This window comes from Cherax quadricarinatus, chromosome 1 (genome assembly GCF_038502225.1).
Source record: "Cherax quadricarinatus isolate ZL_2023a chromosome 1, ASM3850222v1, whole genome shotgun sequence".
In the NCBI taxonomy this organism is placed as follows: Eukaryota; Metazoa; Arthropoda; class Malacostraca; order Decapoda; family Parastacidae; genus Cherax; species Cherax quadricarinatus.
In genome coordinates, this window is record NC_091292.1 from 3,387,200 (window position 1) to 3,405,320 (window position 18,121).

Sequence of the window (18,121 nt, forward strand, 5' to 3'; positions counted from 1 at the left end):
CAAGCTAATCAGGTCCAACCCATGCATTTGTCTAACCTATTTTTAAAGCTACATATTACTATTATTATTATTATTATTATTATAATCATAACCAAGTGCTAAACCCATAAGGGTCATGTAGAAATATAGAGCAAGAAAGATAGTACAGATTATAATAATCATATTAAGCACTAAACCCACAAGGTCACAAAAGAAGGTACAGGAATTTGCATTAGTCAGTCACGGGCAGCTCCAGAAAGTGTTAAAGTGGAGGGGCTTATGGGTGGTAATCTGGTTGGCATGGGAAGGGGGGGACTTATATCCAACCCACTACCAAAATATCTGCCCAACCTATTTTAATGCTACCCAAGCAATAAGCTTTAATAACCTTTTTAACTCAAGTATAAGTCACTTTTACTATCAATGTATTACTACTACTACAATGATTATTTTGTGCCTTGCACCTCACTCTAAGCATATATATACCCTGTGTGTCCATGTATTGTTTGTATGAGACAGGTCATCGCAAGATTAGACCCATGCCAGGACCCCAGTCCTGGCAAACATTATACATTCATCACAAACATTATACAGTATACATGTACATACATGTATTCTTTGTAACAGCTTGATAAAGCTACTTGAGCGCGAAACGTTGTCACAAAAAAATGTCACATTAGTTGCACTTGTGTCCTTTTACCTAACATACTGTTGGTAATTATACCAACATTATTACAAGTAGCATTATTGTTACTATTGTTATTTGAGCAGCTTTGAGGGTGCAGATGGAATTTTAGGGAGGACTTCAGCCCCATTGGTTCTATTGCTGATTACTCTATCATAATTATGGTTGTCCCATTCTTAGGGAGTCATTTATTTCGTGGGAGCACAAAATCCGGGGGGCCATACATTATTATAATAAAAAAGAAGCGCTAAACCACAAGGGCTATGAGGGGCTATACAGAAGTCAGGAATGGATGGCAGATTCAGTCCATGGAGAGGGAGTGTAGCTCCATTTTGGGGGATCAAGAACTCAACAGTATTACAGTACCACCTTAAAGGGTCATATTATTATTCATGGGGAAGGGAAGCACTAAACCTGTAGGGGTCATACAGTGACTCTGGGGATGTGAGGCACTCATGTTTGGTCAAAGGGAGGGAATATCTGGCTCAATAGTATCTTGGATTAAGTCACCTACAGGCAATATGACCGACCTTTAATGGGTAGGGGTCATGGTGCCTGGTGAATACAACCTGGAACCCTGAATAGGTGCTAATGTAATCAGAAATGGAAGGGTAACTCCAATTCCTTGCATTCCCCAGTACTACTAATGAACCCATTGAAGTAATATTCACGGGGAAAGCACTAAACCCGTAAGACTTATACAGCACCTGCAGAACTCGAGGAACTCAGGACTGATCTGAGGAAAGGGTCAATTTCTTAGATAAAGAAACCTTCACCAGCAACAAGAGAATACCAGAAGTCAGTTCTAATTTGTTTTTCCCAAAATGAAGAATATAATTATTTTTTTTGGATTGTATATCTAATTCAAAAAAAAAAAAAAAAAAAAAAACATATATATAAAAAATCACAACACAGAAAATATAATTTATTTAATAATACAGTAATTATTTACAGTATTATAGAGCATTACTGCTAACATTTCTCATCAAAGATATTCCTCATATCCCTTTGCTGCCTTTTTCTTTCTTAAAAAATCTCACACTATAGCTTTCCCCTGTACAAGTTTCCAGATTAGTTTTCATAACATATCCTACAAGAAGTTTTTTTTTTTAAATCTATCTATTAGTATAATCATGGAGAAAGACTAAACCTGTAGGGGTCATAGTACACCTGGGAAATATAGAAAGTAAAGGGGTTTGATCTAAGGGGATTATGATTACATGCATGGGATAAGTGTTGAACTGATAGGGGTCTACAACATTTAGGGAAATGGGAGACAATCAGGCTTGATTCCAGGGAGGATAAGCAAAAATTTTTAATCAAACCCTTCACTGGCATAAAGGTATCTCTCTCAATGGGTAAGGAAGGAAGGTTGCTCTAATTCTTTGGATCAAGTCTTTCACTGGTATTAGATCAGCCCACCTTTTAAGGGTTTCTAAATTCAGATACTGTAAAAAATAAGCATTCTGCCCAACAGTTTTTTACCAGTGTGATTGCAGCAACTTACAGGTGCTGTACAGTAGCTAAACTTCAGAAGTTTGCTCATATGAAGTTAGTTTGATATTTAGCATTTTGTTAATTTGTGGTTTATTATTATTATTCTGTAATGCCCTTTCAGTGTTTTTCTTTTTCCAACACTTGTCAGTGTGTTGTAAGAGCTTGTGGTGCTTCAGCTTTGTGTGTTTAGCTTTTCATATACCATTATTGGTACATGAACGTTCAAGATGTAGTATGTGCTACATGTTTGTAGCACATACTACGTCTTGTTTTCTTCCTATTCACCAAAGATGGCATTTATAGCTTGTAGTCTATCTTTATACATGTAATGCCAAAGATAGCATTTTTTTTTTTTTAGCTTTGAGTATGTCTTCATAATTCATCTCTATTAGCTTAAGGGGCAGATACCATACTGTAACTGCATACATACTACTACAATTTTGATCTAATGCCTGTTGCTAATGATATATCTGTGTTGACATTCATAAGCATGCAAATGTGACTATGCTGCTAAACTTCAGAACTTCTCCAAAGATGACAGTAATACAAGATAACAATGTCACTTAGTAAACAGTACTGACTTAACTTTATCTGTTTAACTACTACTGACACACTGCAAACATTGCTCTCACTGGGAAGAAATAATGTATTATATGCAAAGTAGCATTGACATTAATGGCCTCTTTCTCAAGTATTAAACATTGTCTTTGATTAACAGCTAACTTAATATTTCTATGTTATTTACACCAAATTCATAATATTATAAATTATGTTACACAATAACTAAAAAAGGAAAACATTGCATATTATAATTACATATACATACAACAGATATGTTAAACCTGTAAGGGTCATACAGTACCTAGGAATTGAAGGTCCCATAATCTGGTTTGGCCCAAGGAAGGGAAGGTACCTCCAATTCCTGGAATAAAGAGCCCTTTATGGCATCAAGGCACCCCCATCCTCCTTAGAGTTATGCACAACAAGATGTGATCAGCTTTGAAAGATGCCAAATCATGACTTTGAATCATATTTTAGTAATGAATTAACAAAAAATTATGAAAGCAGAACAAAGTACAGTATTATAAAAATGTTGATAACTAGCTATGTACTATATTTTAATAAACATGTATTATTTATACAGAACAACTTGCAAAATGTAATCTATAGAACAGAGGCAAATTATATACATACTTGAGGCCATTCCAAAACTCTGTTAACAGTACTATATCTATTACAAGTCAAGTGAAAAAACATATAACTGATACCAATACCAATTCTTGAAGTTGTTCATTATACACATATATATATATCATGCTCCTGGCTTGAAATAAGGCCTTTTTGGGTTCTCTATTATTTGTGTGCGCTCAGATGGGATTAGTTTCATTTTTCATCTGGAACCTCTGAAGTAGTTTTCATTTTATTTTTATCAGAGGAAGTGCTAAACCAGGAGCTTTAAGACCCTGTAGGGGGTCTTAAAGCACCTGCAGAATGGGAGGTATTCAATATGTACATCAGGTTTGATCCAAGGAAGAGGAGGATAAATTTAGTTCCTTGGGTCAAGAGTCCCTCACCAGAACCAAGGAACCTCCCTTAAAGGGTGTAGAGTAATAACTTGGAAGTTTTTTGTGCAATTCATCAGTTCCTCGCTGGAAGTTTGCAAAAGTGGTTATACATATTTCATATTCCTCACTCTATATAAATAATTAAACCTGCTCCAACCACCAATTTCCAAAAGAAGGCCTATATTTTGTCCTGAAAGGTTAAAAGAATGTCTACTAAATATATTGCCAAATGGATAAGAGAAAAAGTTGACAATGCAACCTCTGCCACCAACTGTGGCCTCCAGTTCAAAGTGAAGTCACTAGTTAAACCAAATTCTCAAAGGCCTAAGAAGCAAAAGCATTAGGATTCTTCAAGGCTTTACATCTCAGCTGCATCAGAATGACAGGAGTGCTGATAAATAAAGTAAGAAAGCATTAACTGCAGAGTAAGCTTCTATTTTCATGATAACATTTTATCCACATAGGGGCATTATGATTGTCCTCATACTATTTCAGGAGCTTATCAGTTGATTTGGCTGTTTTTTCCTAGGCTGCCCAGCATGTAGTTCGGCTCATGGCATCACCCAGGAAGGCCATGGGCGATAGCACATTTGTGTCCAGTGGTACATTCTTTCCTTCCCCATCAAGCAATTTTTGTGATCCTTGAAGTTGTTTTTAAAGTTACAGCAAAACAAAATTGTGTCAGGCTTGTTTAGTAAAAAACTATCCTTGCCAAATATGCCAAATCAGCAAGCTTGGGCTATGTGGCATGTACCACATATGTACACAAGTACTGTACAGTAAATACATTTGTTCTCATCAGGCATACTGTTAAAGCAATGTATAATCATGCTATGCTCAAAAGCACATCCTTGATACATAAAATTATGACTTGTTTGCAGGGGTAGGAAAAAACTCTTGAAGCCAGTCACAGCCAAACAAAAATAGTACAGTAAGTGATACCTGTACAGTATATGTATGTACAAAGGGTTAAATGCCACTAGGAAAAAAATATACATGTAATTGTACAACAGGTAAACACATGAAATTTAAGATGAAGACATCTTTTACTGTATATCTATACACACAGTATATACATACATTACTGTATACATACACATACATACGTACTATATACGAGACACTGAGAAGAAAATCAACGAGCTCGCCAATGAGTGAAAGTTACATTTTCTATACCAAAATGCTATTCATTCTTTCAAGTATTATATACATCTTTTAAATTGGCAAGTTTGTCACCTTTTCCCCATCAAGAATAAAGTGATGTTTGACCATGTGGTCATGCCCAAATCAGTTATTTAGCTCTCAACAAAACTAATGAACTTGCCATACCACATTAAAGCTCACTAAATTTCCTTAAAAATGAGACCAGTTTCATCAAAATTGTATGGCAGGTTACAGAAATACTGTTGCAAACATGGTGTTGTTCTGCCTTATATGTGCAAAACCTGACACTCCAGCAAGACTAGTATTCTTCACAAGGCAAATGACTGGTATGTCTAATAGAACTGATTGCTATCTTACTCTGCATTACATTGCAATGCTTTAACAATTATTAAAACAGACAGAATAGTTTGAGCTAACATGGAATTTTCTTCTCTGAATAGTGATTAAATTTTTTGTAACTAACAGTATTGTAATTTCTTTTGGTAGAAATTCAGAAACATTAATACACAAGAAACCAAGAAACACAACAGAATATTAACTGCTAAACAATTAGTGGCAAAATCTTACAACTGTTTTACTTTCCTCCACAAAGTTTTACTACTGTACATACAGTACACATACAGGTTTCCCAAGCTTTATGAAAGTTTGCTTCTTAAGAACTCATTGCCATTGAGTGTTCAATTTCTGTTTATAATTCTGTAAGTGCAATACAGCATGCATTTGTTGTGTGCCATCAGCGCAGTTCACACAACATATTAAATATTTTTATTATGTGAATTTAAGTGTTGATGACCTGAGTCTTAATACAGGTGCCTTAGACCTGAAACTTGTTTAATGCATAAAGCAAAGGACACCTGTGGTGTTATCAACAATAATAAATTACTGTATTTCCATAATCACAGTAAAAATGACCTTATTTTAATGGGTATTGGTATCAGTGCCTTACTAACTATTGTTACATGTATAAATTTATTTGGATGGATCACTGAAGGCTTCATGCCTTAGTCTAAGTATCAAACACTGGGAAGTTCGTAATGGGATTCTAGTACATAACTGGCCTTCCACTGGACAATATCATTTCCATGGGATTATTTAACTATTGTTTCTTCATAAACTACAAAATATCACTGTTACAATCGCAAAAATCTACTTGATGTAATTTCTCTATTACTATAACATGAGAAATTATGCTATGTATTTAGTTTCTATTGTATCACCAAATATTAACCAGAATCCAGTACTGAACTTTGAATGTAACAATTTGTTAAAATACATCACAAAATACAAACCTTTCACTAAGCACCAGTAAGAGAACACTTGCAAAAAATAAGAATATATCACACATGTGATCACATGCTGCTACTTCCATACCTGTCATGGCAGCCAATCATATATGTGTAATAATGTTGGTAGAATTACCAACAATATGTTAGATAAAAGAACACAAGTGCAACTAATGTGACATTTTACCTAACAAATCATATATGTGTTATAGTATATTATGTCTTATTTGTATGAACTTAAACAAATGGCTTACTACCATATAAACAATCATGAGGAGAAGTGTAATGTGAATATACTAGTTAACTGTCTATTATTAGGATGCATTACTGTATATTATTATTATTGTTATTATTATTATTACATATTATGTGAAGTGCTAAACCCATAATGTCATCCAGCACCTATGGACTGGGAAGCATTCAGGTTTGGTCTGAAAGGGTAGTTCCAATTCCTTGGATCAAGAATCCTTTACCAGCATCAAGGCACACTTTTCTTCTTGAAGGAAGTTAGAAGTGTAAGTTATCCCCATATCAAAGATAAATCGAAAATAAAATTAACCACTGGACTGATATCTTTAAATGTTGTATATTACACTCTGGAGATCCTCTGCACATTTATTAATCCTGACCTGTGTTATTAACTTAATTTGAATATAAATAATACTGGAGATGTGAAAACGTAAATAATACAAGACTTGGTCATAAACCAATAGTGATGAAGGTACAGTACTAAACTTGATATAGTACAAATATGATAACCAACATAACTGGAATTATCATACCCAATCATCAGAGAAAACTTTTAGAATTCCAGTACCTCCTTATAAAATCCTGATCAAGGACTTGAAAAATTTGGAAATTTAGATGCAGAATATAAACAGAATGATGTCCAGTACTGTATTACATAATAATAATAATAATAATAATAATAATAATAATAATAATAAATAATATAAAACTGAAATTAAAACTTGGAATTTTATAATTAATGAGCACATTCAAGAAATTCACACTCACTCACACACCAAACCATATATGCAAGAACATTATCTAGAAGAAATAATAAAGTTTATATTCAAGAGTGATAAAATGATCATCAGGATCATAATTCTAGAAAAGAGATGTGCTTTCAACTGAGACTTAAGAGCATGAGCAGATTCCTGACTCTTAACAGACAATGACAACCTGTTGAACAATCTAGGAGCTACGTATATAAGGAAAGGCTCTCTCTGTGAATGATTTCTCCCCAACAGTACAAGGCTTAATCAGTCTAAAAGGGTTTGCAGCAACTCAAAAGAAACATTCCCAAGCCTGGTGTAAAATATACAAGGATATCTGCAAAATAATTGGTTTCATAAAGAAAAAGGCACAATACCGTGACTAGAACAAAACACATAACCCGTACATAGAAGAGAGAAAAGCTTTTGATGATGTTTCGGTCTGACTTGAACCATTCACAAGTCACACTAATAGAAGAGAATGAGTGGGCCAGTATATATAGGTGAGGGGGACAGGGATGAGAGAAAGAGGAAGAAAAAGAAGCCCCTGTCCTCCTCACTTATATATACTGGCACAGTCATTCTTTTCTGTCAGTGTGACTTGTGAATGGTCCAAGTCAGACCAAAATGTCATCATAACCTTTTCTCTCTCCTATATGCGGGTCATTTGTGTATAACTAACAGTTTTAAATGTTAATACGCAGAGTTTACTCTGCCTTAATAGGAAACCAATGCAGGTCATACAAGTAGGGACTAGAGGGAGCAAAAATTCCAGTCTAGTTGCACAATTCCATACACACTAGAATCTTTTATACAAGTAATTAGGCAAACCCATAAACAGTTGCAAAAATCAATTAGAGAGGAAACAAACGCATGGATAAGGACCAAGATACTCTGCCCATCAAGATATTTACTGACTTCATAGAGATTACAATCATGAAAATTTCAAAATTTAACAATATGGTTAATTTTTGTTTTTAAACACACCAACCGTCTCTCACCAAGGTAGGATGACCCAAAAGAAGAAACACTTTCACCATCATTCACTCTATCACTGTCTACCAGAGGTGTGCCGATGCAATAGTTCAGATGCTCCTCTAAATTGCAAATATCCCCATCCCTCCTTCAGAGTGTAAGCACTGTACTTCCCACCTCCAGGGCTCAAATCTGACTAACTGGTTTTCTTGAATCCCTTCACAAAATGTTACCTTACTCACACTCCAACAGCTCGTCAAGTCCCCAAACCCACTTGCCTTCACTCACTCCTATCTAACATGCTCACACAGGCCAGCTGGGTGGCCAAGCTCCTTGTACAGTACAAAATCTTTTGTACCCCCTCTCTCCAACCTTTCCTAGGGTGACCCCTACCTTGCCTTCCCTCCACAACAGATTTATACACCCTCCAAGTCATCCTATTTTTCTCCATCCTCTCTGAATGTCTAAACCACATCAACAAACCCTCCTTAGCCCTCTGGATAATATTTTTAGTAACTCCACACCTCCTCCTACTCTATAGACTACAAATTCTCTGCATGATATTGACACCACACATTATCCTCAGACACGACATCAACACTTCCCCCAGCCTCCTCTTTGCTGCAACATTCAAAACCCATGCTTCACACCCATATAAGACTGTTGGTACCGTTATACTCTCATACATTCCCCATATTGCCACCATAGATACTGTTCTTTGTCTCCACAGATAACTCAACACACCACCCACCTCTTTTCCCTTATCAGTTCTATGGTTCACCTCATCTTTCATCAACCCATTTGCCAACAAATCACTCTCAAATATCTGAACACATTCACTTCCTCCATACTCCCTCCTTCCAATATGATATTAAATCTTTCAATACCTAAATCATTTCTTACCTCTCACTTTTAATTTCCTTCTTGTACATACCCTCCCAAATTCGTCTACCAACCTTTGCACCTTCTCTTCAGAATCTCCCAAAAGCACAATGTCATCAGCATAAAACAACTGTGACAACTCCCATTTTGTATTAGATTTTGCACATTTTAATCCCACACTTCCCCAACACTCATTTCTTTTACAATCACATCCCCCATCTATAAATATGTTTAACAACCATGGTGACATCACGCATCCCTGTGTAAAGCCTACCTTTACTGAAAAATAATCTTCCTCCTACATACCCTAACCTGAGCCTCACTACCTTCATAAAAACTCTTAACTGCTACCAGCAACCTACCACCTATTCGTATTCCATACACTTGCAACATCTGCCACATTGCTCCCCTATCCACCCTATCAAATGCCTTTTCTAAATCAAACAAATGCCAATGAAGAATTTAGGTAGACACTCAGGTTCTTTAGTGATTAGACAGACTACAAACTGACAGTACCACAACTGAAGGCACCAAAATCTCCAATCTGCATTCGCCTAATCATCAAAATTTCTGCCTTACCCTCATTTATTGTAGTTTCAATTTCCTATTTGTCATCAAGTTCAAATTTATTATACAAATACTATACTATTCTGTAGAAATATTCATGAAGAGCATTAAACCCTTAAGGGTTATTCAGCAGTGCATGACAGAGATGAAAGTGATGGTATGGGTTACAGGTGGTAGTGGCATTATAATAATCAATGGAAGCACTAAACTTGTAAAGGTCATACAAGACCTGGTTCATAGGAATAATCAGGTTTAATCCAAGGAAGGGAAAAATAGTGCTGATTCCTTGGATTAAGAGCTTTTCACCAACATCAAGACACACCCTTGAAAGGGTAAGTGCTGAAGAACCTGACTGAATTCACAGGAAAGATAAGACCATCAGATACCATTGCATCCTGTAAGGTACAATACTGTATTTATATGTAATTACAGTATGTCAAGTTCAATTACCTCCTATTTTATTGATAATGAAATAGTTGTGCCAAATAAACAGATAAAGCACAAAAGACAGACAAATATTCTTTACATCACTTATGGTTTAACACAAATTTGTAACTTTTACAGATATAAATTAACCCTAATTGGTATTAAAACCATCAGTTAATGGCATGATTTTCCTTTCTGCTTAGATCTGTGTATCACAATTTTTTTCTTTATAGCCATTGGTTGTTCCCACCAAGGTAAGTTGACCCCAAAAAAGAAATGGGAAACATTCCTTATTATTCACTCATTACCTGTCTTACTGGAAGTGCAGATACATCACAATTCAAATAATCCTCTGAACTACAACATCCCCACTTGTCTTTGAGAGTGCAGGCTCTGTAATTCTCACTCTCAAGTGCCAACTAGTTCCCTAAACCCTTTAATAAATATGAAGAGGTTCAGGAAAGGAAGGTATTCAGAATTATTAAATTTAGGTCACCCTGCCTCGGTGGAACACGGCAAGTTTGATAAAAAAAAAAAAAATCATACTTCAGTTCTGATGCTGGAAGTACCTTTCTTAATTTATCCCTTCACCAGGTCTGCTGCTTTTATACACAATCACTAAGTGTACCCACCCTAAGACTGACAAGTTTCTTCTTCAGTGTACTTTATTTGGTGCACAACAGAAACTCTATAAGTCAGTATTTCACCATGGCTAAGACAGTCAGATGGGCAACTCTTCTTCAGCCTTAAATAATCAATTATCTGACCATGTATTGTACTGCATTCAGTGGATCTCAAATCTCTACATATTTGCATTTCAAATTTTTTTATCACCTCTATGTAATATTCTATTTACTAGCATAGTGGTATGTAATATTTTTAAATTTTTATTAGACAGTCTGACCTAATCTAACCAAACCAAACATACCTAACCAAAATAACATAAATAAAAAAAATGATAAAATTAGCATATGAGAAATGATCTTAGAATTTAGAAGGATGCGTTGGGAACAGATAACACATATCACACAAACATGAAAAGTGTGACAGATACAAGATTTAAGCAACAATTAACTTTAAGAGGGCAAGGCAGGACTGAACAGAAATGATAAAATTTTAAGAAGTCATAAGAAATTTGACTATGGTAAATAAATAAAAAAAATGTTCCTGGAAACTGCTAAACCCATATGGGATATTCAGTACTACACAACAGAGGTGATAAGAGATAGTAGAGGAAACAAGGTAGTAGTGTTGAAGAAAGGACATTGAGCATCTCATCTGACATAACAAAGTAGAAAGAGCTCAAAAATAGGTCTGCATAAAAGATGGAGGAGGGCAGACAAATTAAAAATGTCAGAAAAATGAGTAGTATATTATTATTATAATCAAGGGGGAGCACTAAACCCATAGGGTTATGCAGATAAGCGAGTACAGCAGGCCACAGAAAAACAAGATAAAAAGACAGATTCTACGATACATAGAACAATATAACAAGATGTGCTCTACGGTGACAATGAAGGGTAAGCCTCGGACTGGAATTATTATGCTCATTGGGGTAGTGCTAAATCCACAGGGGTCATAGAGCACCTGGGAAAGATGTGAGATAATCAGGTTCCATGCAAGTAAGGGGAGATCAGGTCCAATTCCTTTGACTGAGAGCCCCTCAGTAGTATCAAGAAACTTCAAGTGAGGGACATGCATAGAAAAACTAGGTGCTTAACTATGAAACGACCATAGTCATGAGAGAAGACTCCCTTGATTTGTTCGGGGTGGGTCCCCTTAGTACTAAAGCTTTGAAGCCCAGGTCAGTCCCATTGTTCTACGTGATGAGTTCAGCACTCTCAGATAAGATGCGAGCAGTAAATTTGGGCCTAGATATAAGAAAATGAGTCTATGCAGTAATGGTGTGCCATATACACACAAAAAAATCCTGCAGCATGCAGTGTATAATGGGAAAAAACTGCGACCGAGTTTTTGGTTTAAAACAGCAACTTTGTGGTGTATTTTCGTACGATTTTTATGGTTGGATTCTTGGTTTCGGTGTCTCATTTGATAGTATGGCATATTACAGAAATGTATATGATTCTGATTGGTTTTAGGACTGAAATTTGCTTGAAATTGATCTCAAAGTAGCGGAAATGTGATTTTTGCCGATATTCCAGAGTACGCAAATTGCGTCACTTGTCTAATACGTGTCCAACTGGGCAGTCTAATGTGTGTTCACATATGCGCTGACATTATTTATACAAATACTGTATTACAATAATCCAGTAGTCTGCATAACAGTAAATTTCTTTTTTGTGTGAATAAAAATTAAAAATAGAAAGGAAGTGAAATATAGGAGAGGCCTGGGGATGTAACTAATGAACTGAGGAAATGTTGTTTGAGTGCCAGGAATGTTTATGATGTTTATTCCGGACCCTACTTTTAAATTTGGCAATTTTTTTTAATTTCATGTGCAACTGGCCAAATTACCAATTTCTGATCACTTTATTAAATAGTTGAAATAGGTAAGTGGGCAGTTGTTTGTACTAAATCATTAGAACAGAAGGAATACTAGCAAGATAGCTATGAGTTTGGTCGACTGGAACAAAGGCATTGGCTGAAAATAGGGCTCAAAGTGGGCGAAACTGCTAATGCATAAATATCGCCAAGACTGCTAACTTTGAGGGTGTAATTCCCTAAATTTTCCATCAAGTTTCATACTTTTGGTTTCCTTACCTTCAGAAAAAGATTCTTTATCATTTCACAAGATTTTTTTTTTCTTTAAGTTCTCTGACCCTTAGAGCAAGTTTCAGATCAGGGGTTCTGACCCTGAAAGGTTTAAGAGCCAACCATGCTATAAGGAAAACTAAAGAATTGGTATGGCTTTAGGGAAAACAGGTTCTTGTTCATCAGTGTAGACCAATGTCATTGCCAGGAAACATACAAGAAGTGGTTACAAACAAGATACCTGTGCTGTAATATTCTACAACAGGCAGCTGCCTGTGTAAAATCAGAAGTTTCTGAGCTGCTGAGATTGCAGAAGATTTTGCAGCTTCAGTTGTTTGAAACAGGAATGATTAGGAATCCAGTAAAAGACAACTGTTTGTGTCTACCAAGAAGGTAATAAAACTTACTGTGAATGAAAATCACAAGCAGAGGGGAAGAATCAAGACTACATCACTTGCTATTCACTATGAAAATCAGAAACAGCTATAAATGCTTAGGCAGGTATCAAGGTACTGTAATCTGGATGTTGACTATATGGACATATAGCCCAGCAGGAAAAATACTAGCAGACTGCAGCAAGTGCCCCTAAAAAAACGGCTATGCAGCAGACCCGTGGAGAACTTTAAACCATCAGTGTACACAGCAAATGCATCTGAGGGTGACTGACAGGGCTCAAGAGAGGACACACAGGTATTAAAGAAAATATTTTGAGAAAGGAGGAAAGGGCAAATATCTAGCCTTATTATTTTCCAGTGGGAGGTACAATATCAAAATGGGAAACAGAAAGGTAGTCCAGAAGGCTGTATTAAGGAGGGATGGACCCAAAAATATTAAATTTCTAACATCTGTTTATAATTTTTTTAACACTCATGCTGTTTTCCACCGAGGTAGGTGACCTGGCATAGAAAAGAGCACTTTCGCTGTCAAGCATTCAATCAGTCTTGCCAGAAAGGAGCCAACGTCACAATTCACATGACCCTCCAAACCACAGCATCCCCACCCCTCCTACAGAAAGCAGGCATTATACTTCCTACTTCCAGGACTCATGTCCAGCTAACCAGTTTCCCTGAATCCCTTCATAAATTTTACCTTGTTCACACCCCAACAGCACATCAAATCATAAAAAATACACTTGCTTCCACTCACTCTTATCTAACATGCTCACACACCTATTAGATGTCCAAGCCCCTAGTCCTTAAAACCACCTGCACCCCCTCTTTCTAACCTTTCCTAAGACAACACCTAACCCTCCTTCCCTGATTTATATGCCCTCCTAGTCACCCCATTTTTCTCCATCCTCTCTAAATGTTTAAACCACCTTCTAATAGTGAAGAAAGTGGTTATCAAGGCACTCTCATGAAGTGGAGATATTAACACTCCACATTAAGGCTCTCAAGAGGGAGATTTAAAAGTCCCTGTACATAACATTAACCCAGGTTATTGATGGTATCCATGTTGGAGGGAAATGCTATGAAGACTGAAAAGTACATATGGCATTCATAATGCAACTTTGGCAAGACCAAGGCCCATCTATTATTTCTCCAGAAGTTATGAGACAAACTATGCTGCTGTAAACCTGGTAAGAGAAGATGTTGTTTCTGACAAAATTGCAAGTGAACTGAAGGATAAGGAGAGGTATTCATATAAAAATTCTGAGATAAGGAAGAAATTGGATTCATAAGCCAAAAAATTGTCTGGGATAAGCAGTAAATATATTAACAGATTGAACAAAATGTCTTGGAAAATGTGAGAGGGAAAGCCATCAGCATACTCTAAACTTGAAGACTAATAGTCATCAATGTCACAGTGAGTCCTGAAGGAAGTCTCTGAGAATGGATTTTTTGTCTTAAAATCAGCTGCTTTTTCTTCCCATATATTTCTCAATGCTTACAACTTTCCCTCGTCTATTTGTTATTTTAGCCATCCTTCAGAGACCTAAGGAAACACCCGCTCTCTAGGATTGAAATAAGTATATCCCCTATTCTTATACTTATTCTTACCTTCTTGCTCTTTTCTGCATTCACTTTCAATATCTTTCTTTTGTACTCTTCAAAATACCTTAACCAACCTTTTGCACCAAGTTATCCTCAAACAGCAACTATGACACCTCCCAATTTACTTATTTCTGCATTTGTCTACAAGACTATTTACATGTTTTCTCTAGGTGTAACCTGTATATGACCATGTTATTCATGTTTTCTTTCCTATAGTTCTTTAGGTTAATAAATTAACTTATATCATCATCTTTTTTTTAAACTTTTAAAAAATATAATCCATCCTAGGTGCACATCATAAAATAAAACCAAATTTGTGAAAGGATTAAACTTCAATTACAATCATCTAACTCATGTGCTTTTGTATTGATAAAGTATTTTTCAGAATGTTTTAAGTGCATGAATTTTTATTTAGAACTCGTCATTTTTTCACTCCACAGATAGATATTATTATCAAATAAAATCAATGAGGAAGAAAAGCTAAAAATGTTTGTGTAAACATCCTCATTAATAACTTCTCTAACTACCCAAATCATAGTAGATGTGGTAATTTTTTATTCGATAACATCTCATTACTTGTGTTAACTGACAACTAACAAAATGTTCTATTAACCAAACATCTACATGTTAATTAAAGAACAAATACCATTATGTTCTATATACTTTAGTTGGCTATAATTTGGTCCCTACATACATGAGTTTGGCTGCAAGATGTCTTGCTTATTACCCACACTATACCCTACATACATGTGTTTGGCTGCAAGATGTCTTATTACCCACACTATACCCTACATACATGTGTTTGGCTGCAAGATGTCTTATTACCCACACTATACCCTACATCAGATGACCCACTTCTTTCTCACTCATCACACAAATTTCTATTAATGATCTAACAAAGAAAGAAATATGGTATTACATCAATAAGGACTCCATCAGGTATAATTTGAACTTAATAATAAAGCATGTTTTAGAAAGTGCATTTAGCATATACCGTTAGATTCTTGCTAGCTGAAAAGATCAACATAGATCAATGTTAAAAGAAAGAATAGTAAAAAAACAGTGCACTCAAAAAGATTAAATATATATATAATAAAAAGTGCATTAAGAAACTAGTCCTTATCTGTGCCCTAGCCCTCCAATATTACCATTATTAATAATTTAAAAAAGTATTTAATAATATACAGTATTTACACAGAAAATAATATTCCACATAATTTTTACATGATTCAGGAGGGACGTGGTAAAATCAAAGAATATAATCTACTGACACAATTCAAGAGCATAGATACAAAATGCACCTACTCCTCTCACACACTTTGTTCTATATCTGTTACACTCATCAATGAAACAATACATAATTATAAAACATCTTTCCATGATACATATTGCTTTGTATAATTTACATGTTTAATAATAGCAGTTATATTACAATAGCACTAATTTATCCATTAACTTCAGAAATAGTATAAAATTTGTTAATTCCAACAGTGTAGCATGTAGAAGGCAACCAGCTATCAGTGTCCTTCAGGTAAGGATATGGTGTGAAGAGAACGAGTTTAGAGACTACTACCTTGCCACTGATTCACTTACATATTATTTTAACAATCCAAGCTAACAGACAGTATATCATATAAAAACTGAAGAGGGAAATTTATCACATCTAACCTATAATCGGCAGTGGGCCTGTTCTTTCAGAAAATTTTATGTATGTATGTATGTATGTATTTACTTACCTATGTGCATTTGCTGAGGTCAAGACTCAACTCCTGACCCCAACCCTCAACTTACTGCTTGCCAGATTCACTTTCTCCTTGCCTCATAGGCTCTGTTGTGCCTGCTTTTAAAACTATGTAGGGAGCCTGTCTTGACTGCTCTGAGACTGAAGACATACTTCCTACCATCCCTATGGCTCATCTGTGTCTTTAGCTTCCAGCTGTGTCCCCGAGTACCTGTTTCTCGACTCTCAAACAACCTATCCCCATCCTCCCTATCTACCCAATCAATTCCCGAGTATTTTCTATGTCATTATCGCGTCTTTCTGGTTCTTCTGTCCTCTACTGTCATTAAATTCAATTACATTAGCCTTTCCTCTTAGCTAATACCCCTTAGCCACCAGGCCCCGTGGCCTGGTGGCTAAAGCTCGCTTCACATGGCGAGCGTCTGGGTTTGATTCCCAGCAGGGTAGAAACATTGGGCGTGTTTCTTTACACCAGTTGTCTATGTTCACCCATCAGTAAAATGGGTACCTGGGAGTTAGTCGACTGGTGTGGATCGCATCCTGGGACAAAACTGACCTAATTTGCCCGAAATGCTCTGCATAATAAGTGACTTTCTATACAGTAATATGTCATTGATGTCAGCTAGGATGTATACCATGTACATGTACTTGTAGTAAATAAAGATATTATTATTATTAACTTTAGAATAAGACTCAGTGCATAACTTTGCACTTTCTCCAGTTTTTTTAACATACCTTTTCAAGGGTGGGTTCTATCCTGGTGCTGCATATTCCAAGATGTGCCTAACAGTGTGTTGTATAAAGGGCCTGGAATTACTCTTTGTTCAGATATGTATGTATACCTGTATATTTATATGTATGTGTGTATGTATGTCTAATGTATGTACCTGTGTATATAAGCAACACACATAAAAGTGTGATGGATAAGAATCTTCTTATCCATCACCCCTGTGGTTGTGTTACTTATCCATTATCACTTGTTTTTTTGTGATATTCCTTGCATATTTTTATGAATGTACTGTATATATGTATGTATATACACACACATGCACATACATATAACTAGGCAGTTTCTATCAGCTCAATCTATATAAACTAGATGTTAATTTTTTTCAAGAACAGTAATTCTCATTATGATTCATACTAAGTTCAATCCTTTGGAATCCTGGTTGATGCCTGAAGAATCTTGCTTTGCTGCAAAGTAAATAATAATTTTTGCTATGAAATATATATACTGAATTTTATAGGAACTATAAAGTCTATGATTATATAAATACAGCAATACAACATGTAATGTACTGTGCAATAAGTATTATAAATCAATGATAAAGGACTATATTTATTACAAATACTTGAGATGAAGTGCATTCAATTAACTGTTTTTTTTAACGCATCAGCCATTTCCCACCGAGGCAGGGTGACTCAAAAAGAAAGAAAAACCCAAAAAGAAAGAAAAATCTTTCACCATTATTCAACACTTTCACCATCATTCATACATAATCACTGTCTTTATTAATTACTTGCTATAATATTGAGCCCCTGCCACTTGAATCATTACTGACACCTGCACTCAGAATATGTAGGATAATGCTTCAGATCAGTCACTAATGCATGACACCTTACTGTACACTTAAATAGCAGACATACTGACTA

The 18,121-nt window shown here is 35.7% G+C and overlaps 2 protein-coding genes across 4 annotated transcripts in view; one reads left to right on the forward strand and one right to left on the reverse strand.

Moving 5' to 3' along the window:
- The window catches only part of Cdc45 (cell division cycle protein 45), a 115,207-nt gene that overhangs the window by 1,815 nt on the left and 95,271 nt on the right, over nucleotides 1-18,121 (forward strand). The gene's annotated exons all lie outside the window — the stretch shown is intronic.
- Nucleotides 1,576-18,121, reverse strand: part of LOC128686357 (zinc finger-containing ubiquitin peptidase 1) — a 61,208-nt gene continuing 44,662 nt past the window's right edge. For all 3 annotated transcript variants that reach the window (XM_070084185.1, XM_053773212.2, XM_070084294.1), the window contains exon 11: nucleotides 1,576-17,662. In XM_070084185.1, coding sequence (XP_069940286.1) covers nucleotides 17,618-17,662 — 45 coding nt within the window. In that variant the 3' untranslated portion in view covers nucleotides 1,576-17,617. The remainder of the gene's footprint in view (nucleotides 17,663-18,121) is intronic.